General features: G+C 37.5%; 1 protein-coding gene across 9 annotated transcripts in view; it reads right to left on the bottom strand.

The window, feature by feature from the left end:
- The window catches only part of MLIP (muscular LMNA interacting protein), a 251,973-nt gene that overhangs the window by 23,739 nt on the left and 212,206 nt on the right, over positions 1-16,028 (bottom strand). For 8 of the 9 annotated variants that reach the window (XM_054492411.2, XM_054492420.2, XM_054492419.2 and 5 more), the window contains one exon: positions 10,599-10,802. The exons of the other annotated variant lie outside the window; for it this stretch is intronic. In XM_054492411.2, the coding sequence (XP_054348386.1) occupies positions 10,599-10,802 (204 nt within the window). The remainder of the gene's footprint in view (positions 1-10,598; positions 10,803-16,028) is intronic. 9 annotated transcript variants of the gene reach the window in all.

Here is a 16,028-nt window from a genome sequence, read left to right as displayed (position 1 = left end):
AAGTCTATGAATACTGAATGTGTAAACACTCAGGCCTAATTGTAAACATTACAAGCACATGGGGACAATTTGATTAACAGCTAAACCCAATATTTCATAACTTATTCTAACAAAAAAAATCCTAAGCTAATATACTAGATACATTACAGTATATACTATATTATAGTATATATACATATACTCTCTCCATATGTATTTAATTTAACAGTTGTGTTTCCTCTTACTTACTAGGAGTTATATGAGGAAAAAATAATTATAATCTAGTACTTATAAACATGCCAATATAATTTTTCTTTTAAAGTTTTTTATAAGAAAGTTCATTTTCTTGCTGAATCATTAGAGAATTTAAAAGGCAAAAAAAGAGAAATGTCTGTTATAGGGGAAGCATAGTGTTTTCTATGAGGTAAAAACTTTGAGGTTGCCCAGTTCTTGGGATTTCTAAATTTTTTAAGTTGTAAGTAGGCTTAGGAATCTGCTTTTTTTTTTTTATTTTTTTTTATTTTTTGAGATGGAGTCTCACTCTGTCGCCAGGCTGGAGTGCAGTGGCGCGATTTGGGCTCACTGTAATCTCCACCTCCTGGGTTCAAGCGATTCTCCTGCCTCAGCCTCTTGAGTAGCTGGGACTACAAGTGCGTGCCAACACGCCCAGCTCATTTTTTGTATTTTTAGTAGAGATGGGGTTTCACCATGTTGGCCAGGATGATCTGACTCCAGACCTCATGATCCACCTGCCTCAGCCTCACAAAGTGCTGGGTTTACAGGCGTGAGCCACCATGCCCGGCCAGGAATCTGCACTTTTCTAAAGCTCCCCAGATAATTCTGAAGAAAACAGCCCAATCTGAGTCCTAAAGTTAGGGTTTTGAAACCGAACTAAACGTCCTACTATTACAGCTGAAGAGACAGAAACCTGCAGGAAGACAACGAAATGTGTGGCACAATAACATTTATGTAAATATGTCATATGCACACAAAATAACACTGCAACTTTTGAGAGAAAATGCACAAACATACACATCACATAGTTTAGCATATTTCTCTGGGGGCAGAAAGGAAAGAAGGGTGAGAAATGGGAATTAAAGGAAATACATATGTGAACAAATCAGAAATCAATAAAAAAATAGGCCGTAATAAAAGGAAAAAGGTATTGAAGATGAGAGTAATGGCCTACGAGTTATACTGATGGATTGTTTCTTCGCTCCAGCACCAAAATTCTACTATAATAGCTAGACGCTAAAAAATGTATAAAGCTGAATACCGAAGTTGGAATGTGACAGTTTTACTTTCATATATCACTTGTTCCTGGTAACAATTCTGTAATAGTGATTCTATTTTGTTGTTGTTGTTGTTGTTGTTTGTCATTTCACAGGTAAAAAAGTTAAAACAAGAGTTTGAATTACTTTTTCAAGTATAGGCATACAACAATTCATTGATTCTGCAAAATAAATTCAGCAACTGATGCCTCATTACAAATAGACTCTACAGATGAATTTTAACTTGCATTTCACCATAAGTAGAGTGACTGTATGCTTACTCATCAAACAGGACACTTCTGATAAAATAGGGGCACTAAAAATATTGAAATCATATAATTTTAAAAATATTTATTGACTGGAAGGGTTTATTATAGTGGTAGACATAAATATTTCTCTTCAAAACACTTTTTTTTTATTTTATTTTTTATTTTTAGACAGAATCTTGCTCTGTCACCCAGACTGGAGTGCAGTAGTGCAATCCCGCCTTACTGCAACCTCTGCCTCCTGGGTTCAAGTGATTCTCTTGCCTCAGCCTCCCTAGTAGCTGGGACTACAGGCATGTGCCACCATGCTCAGCTAATTTTTTTGTTGTTGTTGTATTTTTAGCAGAGACAAGGTTTCACCATGTTGGATGTTGGTCAGGCTGGTCTTGAACTCCTGACCTCAAATGATCGGCATACCTCAGCCTCCCAAAGTGCTAGGATTACAGGCATGAGCCACCGCACCCAGCCTCAAAACTACTTAAAAAATAAAATTCTTCAAAAAATAGAACAAAACATTATATACATATATAATGTTTCTATTCATATATGTGTCTGTGTGTGTGTGTATACATATATATTATATATATATGTATACACACACACATATATATGTATGGGCCACTTAAACATATATATGTTATATGTTTATAATATATATATGTTTAAATGGCTCAGACTGATCAGAACACATTATCATCTACATAGGAGTATACATTTTCCTGTCTATGTGAGAGAGCTTAAAGGTCATGCCCTGACCTCTAGGAATGACAACAGCCTGCGGCCTGCGAGTAAGAGTGTTCAGGCTGTGAGGGGTTCTGGGCAAGAAGAATGGAGAGGTAGGAGATGAACAGCCTGCTCTGGCTATGAAGTGAAAGCTATAGTGGTAGAGATTTTTTAACAGACTACTACTGTTATATAAATACTGAACAGACTACTACTGTTATATATAAATACTGAAATATGCAAATGGAAAGGCTAGAGAAATCTAGAACTAGCCCTTGCATAAAAACTTACAATAGGATTTAATGGCAGTGGAAGAAAGGAGAGAATCTACAGTATATGTGAAGAAATCTGCCATACTTATTTATCTCTTTCATGAGACAGAAGCAGACTTGAAACAAAATAGTGTATGGTTACAAACAACACACAAAGATCATGCATTTTTAGAAAACTAAAAGTGAAATAAAATGGCTCCACTGTTGCAAACTTGGCATCAAATAATTTTTTTTTAAATGAAAAAAAAATATCCTCAAGGATGGCTGTGAATTTTCTCCTGGGGCTTTAAAGCTGTCTCTCTGTCTATAAAGATCCTATTTTTGCTTGTAAAACCTCTCAAGCTTTCACTGTAAATAGAGCCTTCTTGCTTAGGAAATCTCAGCCTTGCTTTTGCCAACAGATCAGAAAAGTCATCCTGACTGTGAAGGCTTAGTCCTCACTCCTCTAGTTTCTATTCACAGACTGGCCATGTGTTTCTCATTTGTTTGCTGGTGCAAACTGGCAGAGTAGAGACTCAAGGGAGAAAACAATAAGTGATAACTTCCTGTCTACATGGCTTGTAGCTATGCTAAATAAAAGGGAGAAAATGTAGTTGGAATAAGAAAAGAGAACAAAGTGCATAAAACTGAGTAATTAAGTGGGAATACTGAAAGTAGGCCAGAAAAATTAGAATTTTAGGGTGACTTAAAAAGAGAGGTATACCTTGGAAATTATGAGAGTAGAAGATAGAAGAAATGAGAAGGGGTGATTGGAAAGAAGAAAAGTCATGGACAGTGATAAGCTTTCTACTTAGACACTTTATGTGTGTGTTAGTTTTCTCACCTCAGGGCCAGGTAAGTAAGCTGAGACACATGTGGCCACATATTTATGGTGCCTAGGAAGAATATTATTTTTCTAAATGAGCTGAATTTTTAAAAATAGAAAATGGACTCCAGTAGGCCTTCATCTAGACATAAACAGGTGTGTTGTACATGGTACTTTGCTACCTTCAAAGATAAAAAATAATTTAAATGCATTGTAAAATGGGGGAAAAATGGACAAAATGACTACAGTAGAGTAGATACAATTTTAAAATACTAACCCACACAGATACATCTTTCTTTTGTACCCTTTCTTGTTTCAGCAATATACATAGTCCAAAGCATAATATATCAAAAACAAAGAAAATATCCTGAAGATTTTTATTTTGTTTTTGTTTGCTTTTTGTGACAGGGTCTCACTTTGTTGTGCAGCCCAGAATGTGATGGCACAATCACGGTTCAGTGCAGCCTCTACTTCCTGGGCTCAAACAATCCTCCCACCTCAGCCTCCTGAGTAGCTGGGACCACAGGTGCACAAAACCATGCTCAGCTAATTTTTTTTTTTTTTTTTTTTTGTAGAGACACAGTCTCCCTATGTTGTCCAGGCTGGTCTCTGGCTCCTGGGCTCAAGCAAGCCTCAAAGTGTTGGGATTACAGGCATAAGCCACCTTAAGTTTTAACAGCCAAAGTTTTGATCTGCAGGAGCCTGGACTTCAAAATTAGAACACAAATATAAAATTTTATGAATATATATGTATATATGTTTATACACGTACATATACTATAAGTCATTGAGCTATGTATACCTTCTCAGTCCTTAACGTTTAAGCAGCAACCATCCTCTGAACTTCAAACTACCTGTTTCTACTTTTCTTTGCCTCAGAGCTCTTTCCGGGGATTGATGCTGCCCCATCCCCTCTCCTCAACTAATGACTGCCAGAATTTCCCTCCTCCACCCCTCAGACAGCAGGGCTCTGAGCTGTGTTTCCCTACAGCAGCTCCCAGAGTTCCCCAGCCATATAAAGCTCCAGTTCCCCACAGTGGTCACCTGCTTGCTCACACACTCTTTACCAGATGCCTCTCCTCCTTGTCTCAGTCCCCACTCCCCTAACAGGTATTTCCTGGAACCACCTCCCAAAATAACTACTCATAAGTGATGGTCTTCTCAGAGAAAACCAAACAAAGGTACAATCACCCTCATTATTGATTATTCACAGCAGTTATGTCCTTAAAGCCTCCATGAGCATGGAATTCGTGAATACTAAACCATTTCTCCTGGGGAAAACCTGGATTAGGTTATTGCAAGTCTCTGGTTACATTTTCATCAACCAATCAATAAATAACCTGTTTTATGTGTGTTTACTGTTTAAAGACACATGTTTAATATATTATTAATTCATTAGCACCAAACTCATGGCCAACAGCACTATAACTCAAGCCTAAGAGTAACTTACCTAACATACTTATTTTCTCTTTAAGACACACCACAGCCTTCTTGAGCACAGGAACATCAGAAAGCCCTTCAACACTATGCTTGGGAGCCATTTTAAACAGCAAAATTACCAACAAAACACACAGAGATGCAAACAAAAACATGATACCGGACAGAATGCAAAAAGGACAATTTTTTTTTTTTTTTTTTTTAGACTGAGTTTCGCTCTTATTGCCCAGGCTGGAGTATAATGGCGTGATCTCGGCTCACTGCAACCTCTGCCTCCCGGGTTCAAGCAATTCTCCTGCCTCAGCCTCCTGAGTAGCTGGGATTACAGGTGTGCACCACCACACCTGGCTAATTTTTTGTATTTTTAGTAGAGATGTGGTTTCACCATGTTGGCCAGGCTGGTCTCCAACTCCTGACCTCGGGTGATCACCCACCTTGGCCTCCCAAAGTGCTGGGATTACAGGCGTGAGCCACCGCACCTGGCTTTTAAAAAGGACAATTGTTTACAGCATGACAGCAAGAAAGCAGAGCATTGCCTTGTCCAACCTAAGCTGGGAACATAGAGGATTCGAATTTCTCCCTTTTCTGTGAATGTCCACAAATGACTAGAAGAGCAAACACAATGAGTGCTGATTTGGGGTTACAAATAAATTTTAGTGAGTAGATGAACTCAAAAATACGGACTGTTTTGGAGTTCCCTATGGCAAAGGGGACATGAACAGAAGAACAGAGAAAGATATGTAGGGCATCCAAGAGAATGGTTCTGAGATAAAGTTCACTTTGCTCCCAGCAAGCAGGTAATAATGTTCTCCCATGTAAGCTGTAGGGCCACAAAAGTAACTGACCTACAGTTGATAAGGACATGCCATTCTAGGAAGAAAAAAGGATGTAACCATGTATTATACGGCTCATGGTTATATAACAGAAAGGAATGAGAACACCACAGGAGAAGGTTGGATGCCCCCTGCCTCCACAACCCCACCCTACCTATGCTCCCAACACACTCCATCAGATCTGTGGAAACTGGATATAGCCTTCAATAAAAGAAATATCCTCAACGGAGTGACATTATTCTAAATGAACTGGTAAATCCATAAGTTGACTCAGATTTAGTCTTTACTTGAAATAGACATAATCATAATAATTCAAGCATCTGGGGCTCCTAGTGAAAAAGTTAGGTAATTGTAGAAATTGTTCATCATTAATAGATCTTTACTACCTTGCCTATAAAGTGGGAAATAGCATATTATGTCACACCCTAGATAGACACCAAGACAAACACAATAAATGAATACACGATGACCTATAATATGCATGAGATGCCTTGGCACAGGAAAAGAGTATAGAAATTGAAAGGAGAAAACAAATCATTTTGAGTAGTGATGCATGGAGAAATGTCACAAAAGAGGAGAGATAATTTAACTCGGACTTAAAGTACAAGAATGGTTTGTGTAAGCAAGGAGAACATAGAAGAGTATTTTATTTGGGAAAATGCATGAACAAGTAGAACAGTAAGGAATTTCCAAGGCGTGCCTAGAGGAAAATAAGAAAATCAGTTTAAGTAAAGTAAAATAATAATAATAAAGACTAGTGTGAAAAAATATAAGAATGCATTCAACTTGGTGAATGACTCAATATAAGGACAAAGCAGAAAAAGCATAAAGCATAACAGATGAATCAAGTTTTGAGTTTGGGGACTGAAAATTGTGGTTTTAATGACAGAAGTAGAAAAGCCAGTGCAGAACTAGTTTGAGACAAAATGAATGATGAGTTTGAGGTGACAACATGACATCCTAGGGGAAATGATAAGCAAGCAGCTAAAGATATGAAACTGGAGAAGCAGAATGGGAAGTGTGGATTTGAGACTTATCAGTACTAAGATAATCACTAAGGCCTGTGAGTGGGTAAATAACTGAAGTGAGGCAATTAGAAAGAAGAGGTAGAGGAGCAAGAAGTGTCCACAAAGAAAGCAAAGAAGGAGCAGTTGGAAAGTTAGGATGTGCATATTATCCCAAGAGCAGAGTGAGGAGAGAAATGCAAGAGGAAATGATCAACTGTGTCAGGAAATTCAGCTGAATTTGCTGACAACCAGTTTACCCTTGACAGAGCAATTTCAGTAGAGTGGTAGAGGTGAAAGTCAGAATGCTTTCAAGAACGGGCTGAAGAGTGAGTTTGTAGAAAGGGGATGGAGATAGTGGCTATTGACCACTTTGAGAGAAAGAAAATTTTGAAACTGATAGATTTGCAGCATCATCAAGAAAAAGGATGAAGTGCTCCTTTTGTATTGTTTTGTTTTGTTTTTTAGGCTTCTGCATACAAAGGGGAGGAATCCAATGGAGAAGAATGGACAATTTTGGAGAGCAGTAAGAATGACAATCCCAGAAAGCTTAGTGATAATAAGATCTAACTTTTATATGTTTTTCATTATCTTCAGGCACTTTTACACATATTTGTCCACTTTATTTTCATAATACTCTAATAAAGTAGGTACTATTATTATTCTCATTTTAAAAATGAGTAAACGGAGGCATTCAGAGTCTAAAGGACTTGCCCAATAGCACCATCTAAAAAGGGTTGGGTCAAGAAATAACCTCAGACAAAGGAACTAGAGGTATCATCCACTTACCTGCTGGGCTATCTCACTTTCAAGGATAAAAGAATTTTTGCAATCTATCCTTCTGTCAAAGGGCTAATATCCAGAATCTACAAGGAACTTAAATAAATTTACAAGAAAAAAACAACCCCATCAAAAAGTGGGCAAAGGATATGAACAAAAACTTCTCAAAAGAAGACATTTATGCAGCCAACAAACACATGAAAAAAAGCTCATCAACACTGGTCATTAGAGAAATGCAAAACAAAATCACAATGAGATACAATTTCATGCCAATTAGAATGGTGATCATTAAAAAGTCAGGAAACAACAGAGGCTGGAGAAGATGTGGAGAGAGAAGAACTCTTTTACACTGTTGGTGGGAGTGTAAATTAGTTCAACCACTGTGGAAGACAGTGAGGCTATTCCTCAAGGATCTAGAACCAGAAATACCATTTGATCCAGCAATCCCATTACTGAGTATATACCCAAAGAATTATAAATCATTCTACTATAAAGACACATGCACACGTATGTTTATTGCAGCACTATTCACAATAGCAAAGACTTGAAACCAACCCAAATGTCCATCAATGATAGACTGGATAAAGAAAATGTGGCACATATACACCATGGAATACTATACAGCCATAAAAAGGATGAGTTCGTGTCTTTTGCAGGGACATGGATGAAGCTGGAAACCATCATTCTCAGCAAACTACACAGGAACAGAAAACCAAACTCTGCATGTTCTCACTCATAAGTGGGAGTTGAACAATGAGAATACATGGACACAGAGAGGGGAACATCACACACTGGGGCCTGTTGGGGGGTGGGGGGCTAGGAGAGGGATAGCATTAGGAGAAATACCTAATGTAGATGACGGGTTGATGGGCGCAGCAAACCACCGTGGCACATGTATACCTATGTAACAAACCTGCTTGTTCTGCATATGTAGCCCAGAACTCAAAGTATAATTAAAACAAAAAAAAGAAAAGAAAGTAAAAGGAATGATTTCCTTCATGAGGCTGCAAGGAAGTGAAGAAGGTAGTTGTACTGTTTTATTCCAGGATGAAAAGAAACTACCTGAGCATCCTTATAGGATATGATGCACCCAGTTATAAAGTTCCCTCTTGAAAGTAAAAAAGTAAGGGAGGGATTAAGGTGAAGATTTAGGACATAAGGAGTTTGATGAAAATTTAGAAGAGTGCACACTGCAGACTCAGCAGAAGAAGAATACAACCTGTTGAACACCTATTGTAGCCCAGTTGAAGAGGGACTCTAAAGATTGGTAAGACAAGTTCAGCGTGGTTCTCCAGAGGGAAGGATGGGAAGATTTGAGTTTGGAGATAGGCCAGTAGGCAAAGCTGTAAGGTCAGACTTGGGAATTGTATTAGAGTATTGGAGAAAAGTTAATTAAATAACAGATTATGTCTTACAATTAAAGGCATTAAGTTATTTCAAGTAAAAAGAAAAAATCCTGATAAATTAGTATGCTATTCACCCAATATCTAACAAACAATGTTTGTAAACATAGACATCAAATTGGTAATTCATGTACTTTAATAAGGCAATACAGATTCAAGACTAAGCAATTGAACATTCCATTAAAAATGTTGTATTACTATCTTATTATTATTACTATTATTATTTTGGTTATGAATGGTTCTTTATTCAGTATCAATAAATCTCACACTCAGAAAGACAAAATCTATTATGAGAATTATGTGGACTGAAAATAGTTGTCTGATTTCACACAGCTTTTGTTCTTCTCAGCCTAATCAAACAAAGGCTGACATATGGATGAAATAGAGTCTATCCTTGCTGAACAGTTCCAGAAAACACTTTCAAAATATCAAAAGAATGAGCTATATCATGTAATTGATATCTGTAAATTAAATCATAACCTTATCATAGATGACAATTTATAAGTAAATGGTAATATTATTGTCAGAATTATTAACTCGAATAACTAAATGGATTTCATGGCTGTTGGCAAATATTAAATCAGAAAGAATTTCAAATAATATAAAATAATTTTTTAAATATTATACTTTCTCTCATATACTTATTTTCTAGACCAAGAGTGGGACACAAAGGTCAGAAAAATGTCATATTGAATGTTGCCCAAAAACATTCATTGGCAAAAAATTGATATTTTGAAATTTGTTTAATCAAAATTGATCATTCAGTTGTCATAGAAGCTATTAAATATAAAAATCTAATTTTTCCTTATATAATAGTGTTATAGTTTTTGCTTTTGGATGACTGTTTGCATTTAGGCAGGGTTTATTGACTTTTTTTCTTTAAAAATGCCTCAGGCTCCAAGGAGTATTATCCAACTACATTCTGGAAGATGATCTTGATTGATTTCTAAGTATACAGATGTATTTAATTGGAGATATATATCTTGTAGAATAAATGCTTTTAAACAGGATTTTGAATTTCACAAAAAGATTTAATTAAAGTTTAATCAGTCAATTATTTTAGGAAATTTTCAGGGTCTGAGCATCTGTACTACTCAGGATGCCCTTATCAGAAGAGCAAAGGGCACTTATATGTAAGCCCCATGTAGTTTAATTGCTTGTTCCTAGAAAACATTTATGATTCAATTCCAAAGTCAACTACAAATATTTTTTACTTGTTTTGTATCATACACACTCAGACAGACAGACACACGCACACACACACACACACACACACACACACACACACTTCAGGTACGAAACACTTCATTATTTTTTACACATCGCGTTACTATACACAGTGAAGCAGACAGGTACATTTTAAAGTAAAATGTGAATATCATTTTGCAGATACCCACAGTAATTCTAAGTCATTTTTTGCCCATTGACTCTAAGTGCCTCCTCAACAAGGCACTGTAATTTAAAGAAGCTTTTTAGGAACACTGAACTAAGACTAGAATATAAATTAATAATGGCGTTTTGTGAGGTTTTGAAAAATGTCTTGGAATTTCCACCATGGAGTTAGAACATGAAACAGTGAAAAATACAAATCAGGGAATGACTTTGGAAAAATATATAAATGTTTATTATTTCCCAAGTTCAATTATTATCTGCTTATAAGGTAATGTGCTTTCACACAAATATTTAATATTCTTTATACATTTAGATATTTAATATTTAAATATTCCTAACACATAAGTTTCCTCCACATTTATAAGTTTTAAAAGTCAAGCATAGTGAAGGTTCACAGCACAGAATAGTCCTCATTTTGGGGAGGAGTTCTCACCTTGTTGCATGCGTTGTGACTGAGGAGGGTGTGAGAATTCTCCTGTTCATCACTCAAGGAGAAGGACAGATGACTGAAGGGTCCTGGGGCAAGACAGTCAGCATGTGAGAGGGTCTGTGGATGCAGCAGTGACTTAGCAGGAGGATAGAGTTTAGTCTGATATAAAGGATGGAGCGAGACAGGCTTGGGAGGGACTGTTACATCCTGGGGGGAAGAAGAAAGGCATAAGAGGATGTTAGTGTAAAAAAGTCAAGCACGCTTGGAATTAGGTCTATGATAGACATAGGTCAGAATCTCTTACCAGTAAGAAGAAAACCTCTCCTCATGAGGTGGTGTCCCTCATGAGACAACTGCTTTCGGTGTATATTGTGTGTCTCTTTCAAAAATTCCTTTCATTCCCTGCCTCCAGCATCTTCTGCAGAACAAAACAAGTGCCTGCGGAATGTCTCCTGAAGGGCACCAGGTTTATTTTTGAAAGTATTAAGGGAGATATGTGTAAGGAAGAAGAGAATCCATCCAAAAGAAGTGGGCTGGGTTTAGGAACATCTTCATGGAAGAGGTAGGTAGTCATGCAAATTAATTTAAAGATGCTTGTGATTTGGTCTGGAAGAAATCAAGAAGTCAAGGGGAGGGCATTGTGGAAAATATTAACGTGAGTGGAGGGGCAGAAGTACAAGGTTTAGTTCATGACATAGTAAGTTTCAGAGTTGAGTTTGTCATGGATAAGGAATCAGGGAAGGGTGGGTCTGGAAAGAATGAATGAGGTCTTCAATTCTAGGCAATGTGTTGTTTTGGAGAGAAACTGGTGGTGCAACAAATAGAGGAGTGCAACTGCAAAGAAAGGAGGTTACGAGGCCTTAACTAAAGTGGGTCTTCAACATGGAAAAACGATGAGTGGCTTTGAGGAAGTTGGAACTACTACATGAGGCCATGAATTATGTGAATGGAGCAAGGAAATCAAAAGAGTAAGAAGTCTTGAGGCTACAAAGAAAAGTTGCAAAAGGGCCTACATACAGGTATACGTCTTCCACAAATCAAGCAAATACAAATATGTATCTTACTTTACACACACAGCACATGCATACACTTATTATTTTAAAAAGATAGCATCTAGCAAAGACATGGAATCAGTACAAATGCCTATCAATGATAGATTAGATAAAGAAAATGTGGTACGTATACGCCATGGAATACTATGTGGCCATAAAAAGGAACAAGATCATGTTCTTTGCAGAGACATGGATGGAGCTGGAAGCCATTATCCTCAGCAAACTAATACAGGAACAGTAAAACCAAACACCACATGTTCTCCCTTACAAGTGGGAGCTGAAAAATAAGAACACATGGACACATGGTGAGGGAACAACACATATTGGGGCTTGTCCAGGGTTGTGGGAAGAGAGAGAGCATCAGGAAGAATAGCTAAGGGATGCTGGACATAATACCTAGGTGATGTGCTGAACCATCCAGCAAACCACCATGGCACGCGTTTACCTATGTAATAAACCTGGACATCCTGCACATGTACCCTGGAACTTAAAAGTTGAAGAAAAAATAAAAATTTAAATTTGAAATTTAAAAAGATAATAACCTCTTTACAATGTTCTGTGTCTTGTTTGATTTTTTTATTTGACAATTTTGGAATTTTTCTGTATCAGTACATGAAAGCTATTTATTTTCTACCAAGACACGTTACTGAATTATGGTACTGATTGTAATTGTCGTTCACTTGATTCTCTTAGAAGTTTTGGGTCAATCCAAAAAGATGAATTCACCTAACAGAGTGATAAATTTGTCTCCTCTTTGCCAGTTATGATACTTTTCATTTCTTCCATTTGTCTAATTTCATTGGTTAATGCCTCTAACATTGAATGAAAATGAAATGAAAGCCATGTCAGTGGGTAGCTTTAATGGAACATATGTAGTACTTGTCCATTAAAGATGATTCTGACTTATAATTTTGTTTTATTTCTAAATAAAACATTTCATTGTTTTACCAAGTAATTACATAAATTATTAATCAGTGTGAAAGTGATTAATATGACAACTGAGTAGCAAACACAAGACTAACTATGTGAGAAAAGGACAGTGTTGTTATTGATAGTTGAAGGTGCTTAGGTAAAGTGGTTTGAACAGTCTCTGGTTTATACTCAGGCTTCAGTTTTTTCTTGGAGGGTGTAAAAATCAATTCTCAGGTTGTCAGGGGGCAAGCCCATGGTGATCCATGGAAAGCAATGAAATCACCAAATGTGCTTATCCGGTGGAATCAAGTTCTATCCAATCAAGAGGAAAATGTTTGCAGAGAGTGTGCTACTCTGTGTTTTGTGCCTCTAAGTTCACTTTTGCCAATCTTCAGCTCTTAGGAGTAGGTCAAACCTGAATGTTTCTGTAGGATCAGGTGTTGTCCTCACTCTACCCAGGCAGCTGGGCAGGGAGGGAGAGCAGAATCTTACCAGCACTTGGACAGGCAAAAGAGAGCTAAGAACCTTGGCCAAGCTCACTTGAGTACTGTCAGTTGCCAATACAATACAAAGATGAAAGGATTCTTAGTGGTGACAGCTTCAATATTTATGTTTCAATCTGTGCTAATTGCCTTCTATGTTTGTATACATTATTATCCTGTGATTCTCTTTAGCATAATTCTGGGTAGTTAATTTGCCTCTCTCCCATGTTCGATCTCCTATTTCTTTTTTCTTTTCTTTTTTTTTTTTTTTTTTTTTTTTGAGACAGAGTCTCGCTCTGTCGCCCAGGCTGGAGAGCAGTGGCGCGATCTCGGCTCACTGCAAGCTCCGCCTCCCGGGTTCACACCATTCTCCTGCCTCAGCCTCCCGAGTACCTGGGACTACAGGCGCCTGCCACCAGGCCCGGCTAATTTTTTGTATTTTTAGTAGAGACAGGGTTTCACCCTGTTAGCCAGAATGATCTCGATCTCCTGACCTCATGATCTGCTCGCCTCGGCCTCCCAAAGTGCTGGGATTGCATGCGTGAGCCACCGCGCCCTGCCTGGATCTCCTGTTTCTAATAGCCTGTGTCTTACATTTTTTTGGTTTTCTCTCATATTGACTGGACCCTAAAGGAGCTTCCTGGGAAAATGGAGTATTGGAAGCCAATTTCCAATAACCTGCATGTTGAAAACTGACTTTCTTCTACTCTTACATTTGATTGTTTGAATATGAAATTCCAGGTTGGAAAATAATTTCTTTCAGAATTTTGAAAGTATTATTATACTGGGTTATTTTATTGTCCAGTGTGGTTTAGAAGCCCAGCCATTTTGATTTCTGATTATTTGTAAATGACCCTTTTTGTTGTACTCTCTCTCTGGAAGCACACAGGATTTCTTTTTGTCCTCAATAATCTGAAAATTCCCCAGTATGTGGTGTGGGTATATCTTCAACTACTTTTGTAGGAATTTGATGCTCTTTTATATGTAACATTTTGGAAAATTTTCGTGAATTATTTTATCATTTCTTTCTCTTTCTCTTCTCTCTTCTCTTTCTGGATGTTGGACTTTTTTAGATAGTCCTCAAATTCTCATCTCATTTCCTTTTGCTCATCAGCTTGAGAGGTTTAGTCAATTTGTCCTCTGTATTAGTCTGTTCTCATACTGCTATAAAGAACTATCTGAGACTCAGTAATTTATAAAGGAAAGAGGTTTAATTGACTCACAGTTCCACAGGCTGTACAAGAAGCATGGGTGGGAGGTCTCAGGAAGCTTATAATTACGGCCGAAGGGAAGCAAGCACATCTTACCATGGCGGAGCAGGAGAGTGAAGGGGAAGTGCTGCACGTATTAAACAACCTGATCTCATGAGAACTGTCTCACTGTCATGACAACAGCAAGAGGAAAATCTGCCCTCATGATCCAATCACCTCACACCAAGTCCCTCCCCCAACACTGGAGATTACAATTCAACAAGAGATTTGGGTGGGGACACAGGGCCAAACCATATCATCCTCCAACTAAGGTGACCTAGGATAGAGAGGTTTCCCAGGAGTGGTAATTTTAGTGCTAAGACAAACTGCGATGAGTTAGTCACCCTCCTCCAACTTTTATATTGCATTCTTTGTTTCTGCAATCTTGTGTTTAATTTCCAAGAGGCCCTTTTATTTTCCAAGTACTCTTTTTTTGTTTTTTTAGTATTCTGTTCTGATTTTATAGAGGCACTATTTTATCTATCTGTAAAAATATTGATGTTCTTGAGTTTTTTGTCTCTAAATACTGTTTCCTCTGTTTTTTGTTTGTTTGCTTGTTTTATTTCTTGTTTGGTCATTTTTTTTTTTGGTTTGGTTTTCTGTTCATATTTCATATTGGAGGTCTTCCTCAGGTATCTGGATATCTTTAATTATCTGCTAATATTTTAGAGTCAGGAATTAAGAGCACTTTGGAAACTCTGAGCACATGGATCAGGCTATTTGAGTTTCACTGTACAGGGTAACCCCGTCTCAATAACTTGAGAGCTTTCCTCTTTGTATTGGTCAGATTCCTCAAAAAAGACATTTTCAATCTCCTGGTTAGAAGGCAAAGGCCTGGCTACAAGTGTTCTGAGATGTGAATAGAAGACACAGTGCGTGTCGGCATTAACCCCTCATAGCATCACTTAGTCCCCTGTTTTCAGAAGAGCTCCACTGCTCTCCACTATGCCAGGAGGTCCCAGGCCAGAAATCCTGTTTTCCTCTCTCCAGCATGTGAATTATTCTTTTAAAATGGTAGTTAATCAGTCACGAAGAAATATGAATTTGGGGATAGCTACTTCTTAAATAGCTTTTACCTTTTCTTCCTTTTTTCAGCTACCATTTCTTTACCTTCCTTTCAGAGGTATCAAGCACCTCCAAATCCTAAGCCTTCTGAGAACTCTAACGTAGAAATGGAATCAGTACTTGGCTTTCTCCCTGGCCAGCCTAGGACTTAGCTTTCTTGGGTTGCTATGTCAGTTTTTCCTCATCAGGATATTTTTCTGCCTCTAAAATTTTATTGCTATGTCTCCTCTTCTTACTTCCCATACTTGTAGACTATATCTTTACAATACATCTTTACAATAATTTTAAGGAAATATTGGGAAGGAGCATATTTAGAGGCACTGTTCAATCCACCATCCCTTACTGAAAGTCCTTAAGGGTTCTGTTTTGTTTATTTAATAAAGATGGCGCTTAAAGTCTAAGGAGACAATTACATTATTTTCCCCTTGCATTAAATCCCACTTGGTGAGAACACAGCATTCTTCAATGTTCTACTGAGTTCTGTTTCCTACTAAATTGAGATATCTGCATTGATATTTATAACTGAGTTTGGGCTGAAGTTTCCTTTTCGTGCAACTTCTGCTGGGTTTTATAACAATGTTATACTTGCTACAGAAAATTATTTAGAAGATATGCTTGCATTACTATAATCTACAACTCTGCTATTAGAGTTGTCATCATGAACTGCATAAT

This window comes from Pongo pygmaeus, chromosome 5 (assembly GCF_028885625.2).
Source record: "Pongo pygmaeus isolate AG05252 chromosome 5, NHGRI_mPonPyg2-v2.0_pri, whole genome shotgun sequence".
NCBI lineage: Eukaryota > Metazoa > Chordata > Mammalia > Primates > Hominidae > Pongo > Pongo pygmaeus.
This window is presented reverse-complemented; position numbering and strand designations above follow the sequence as displayed.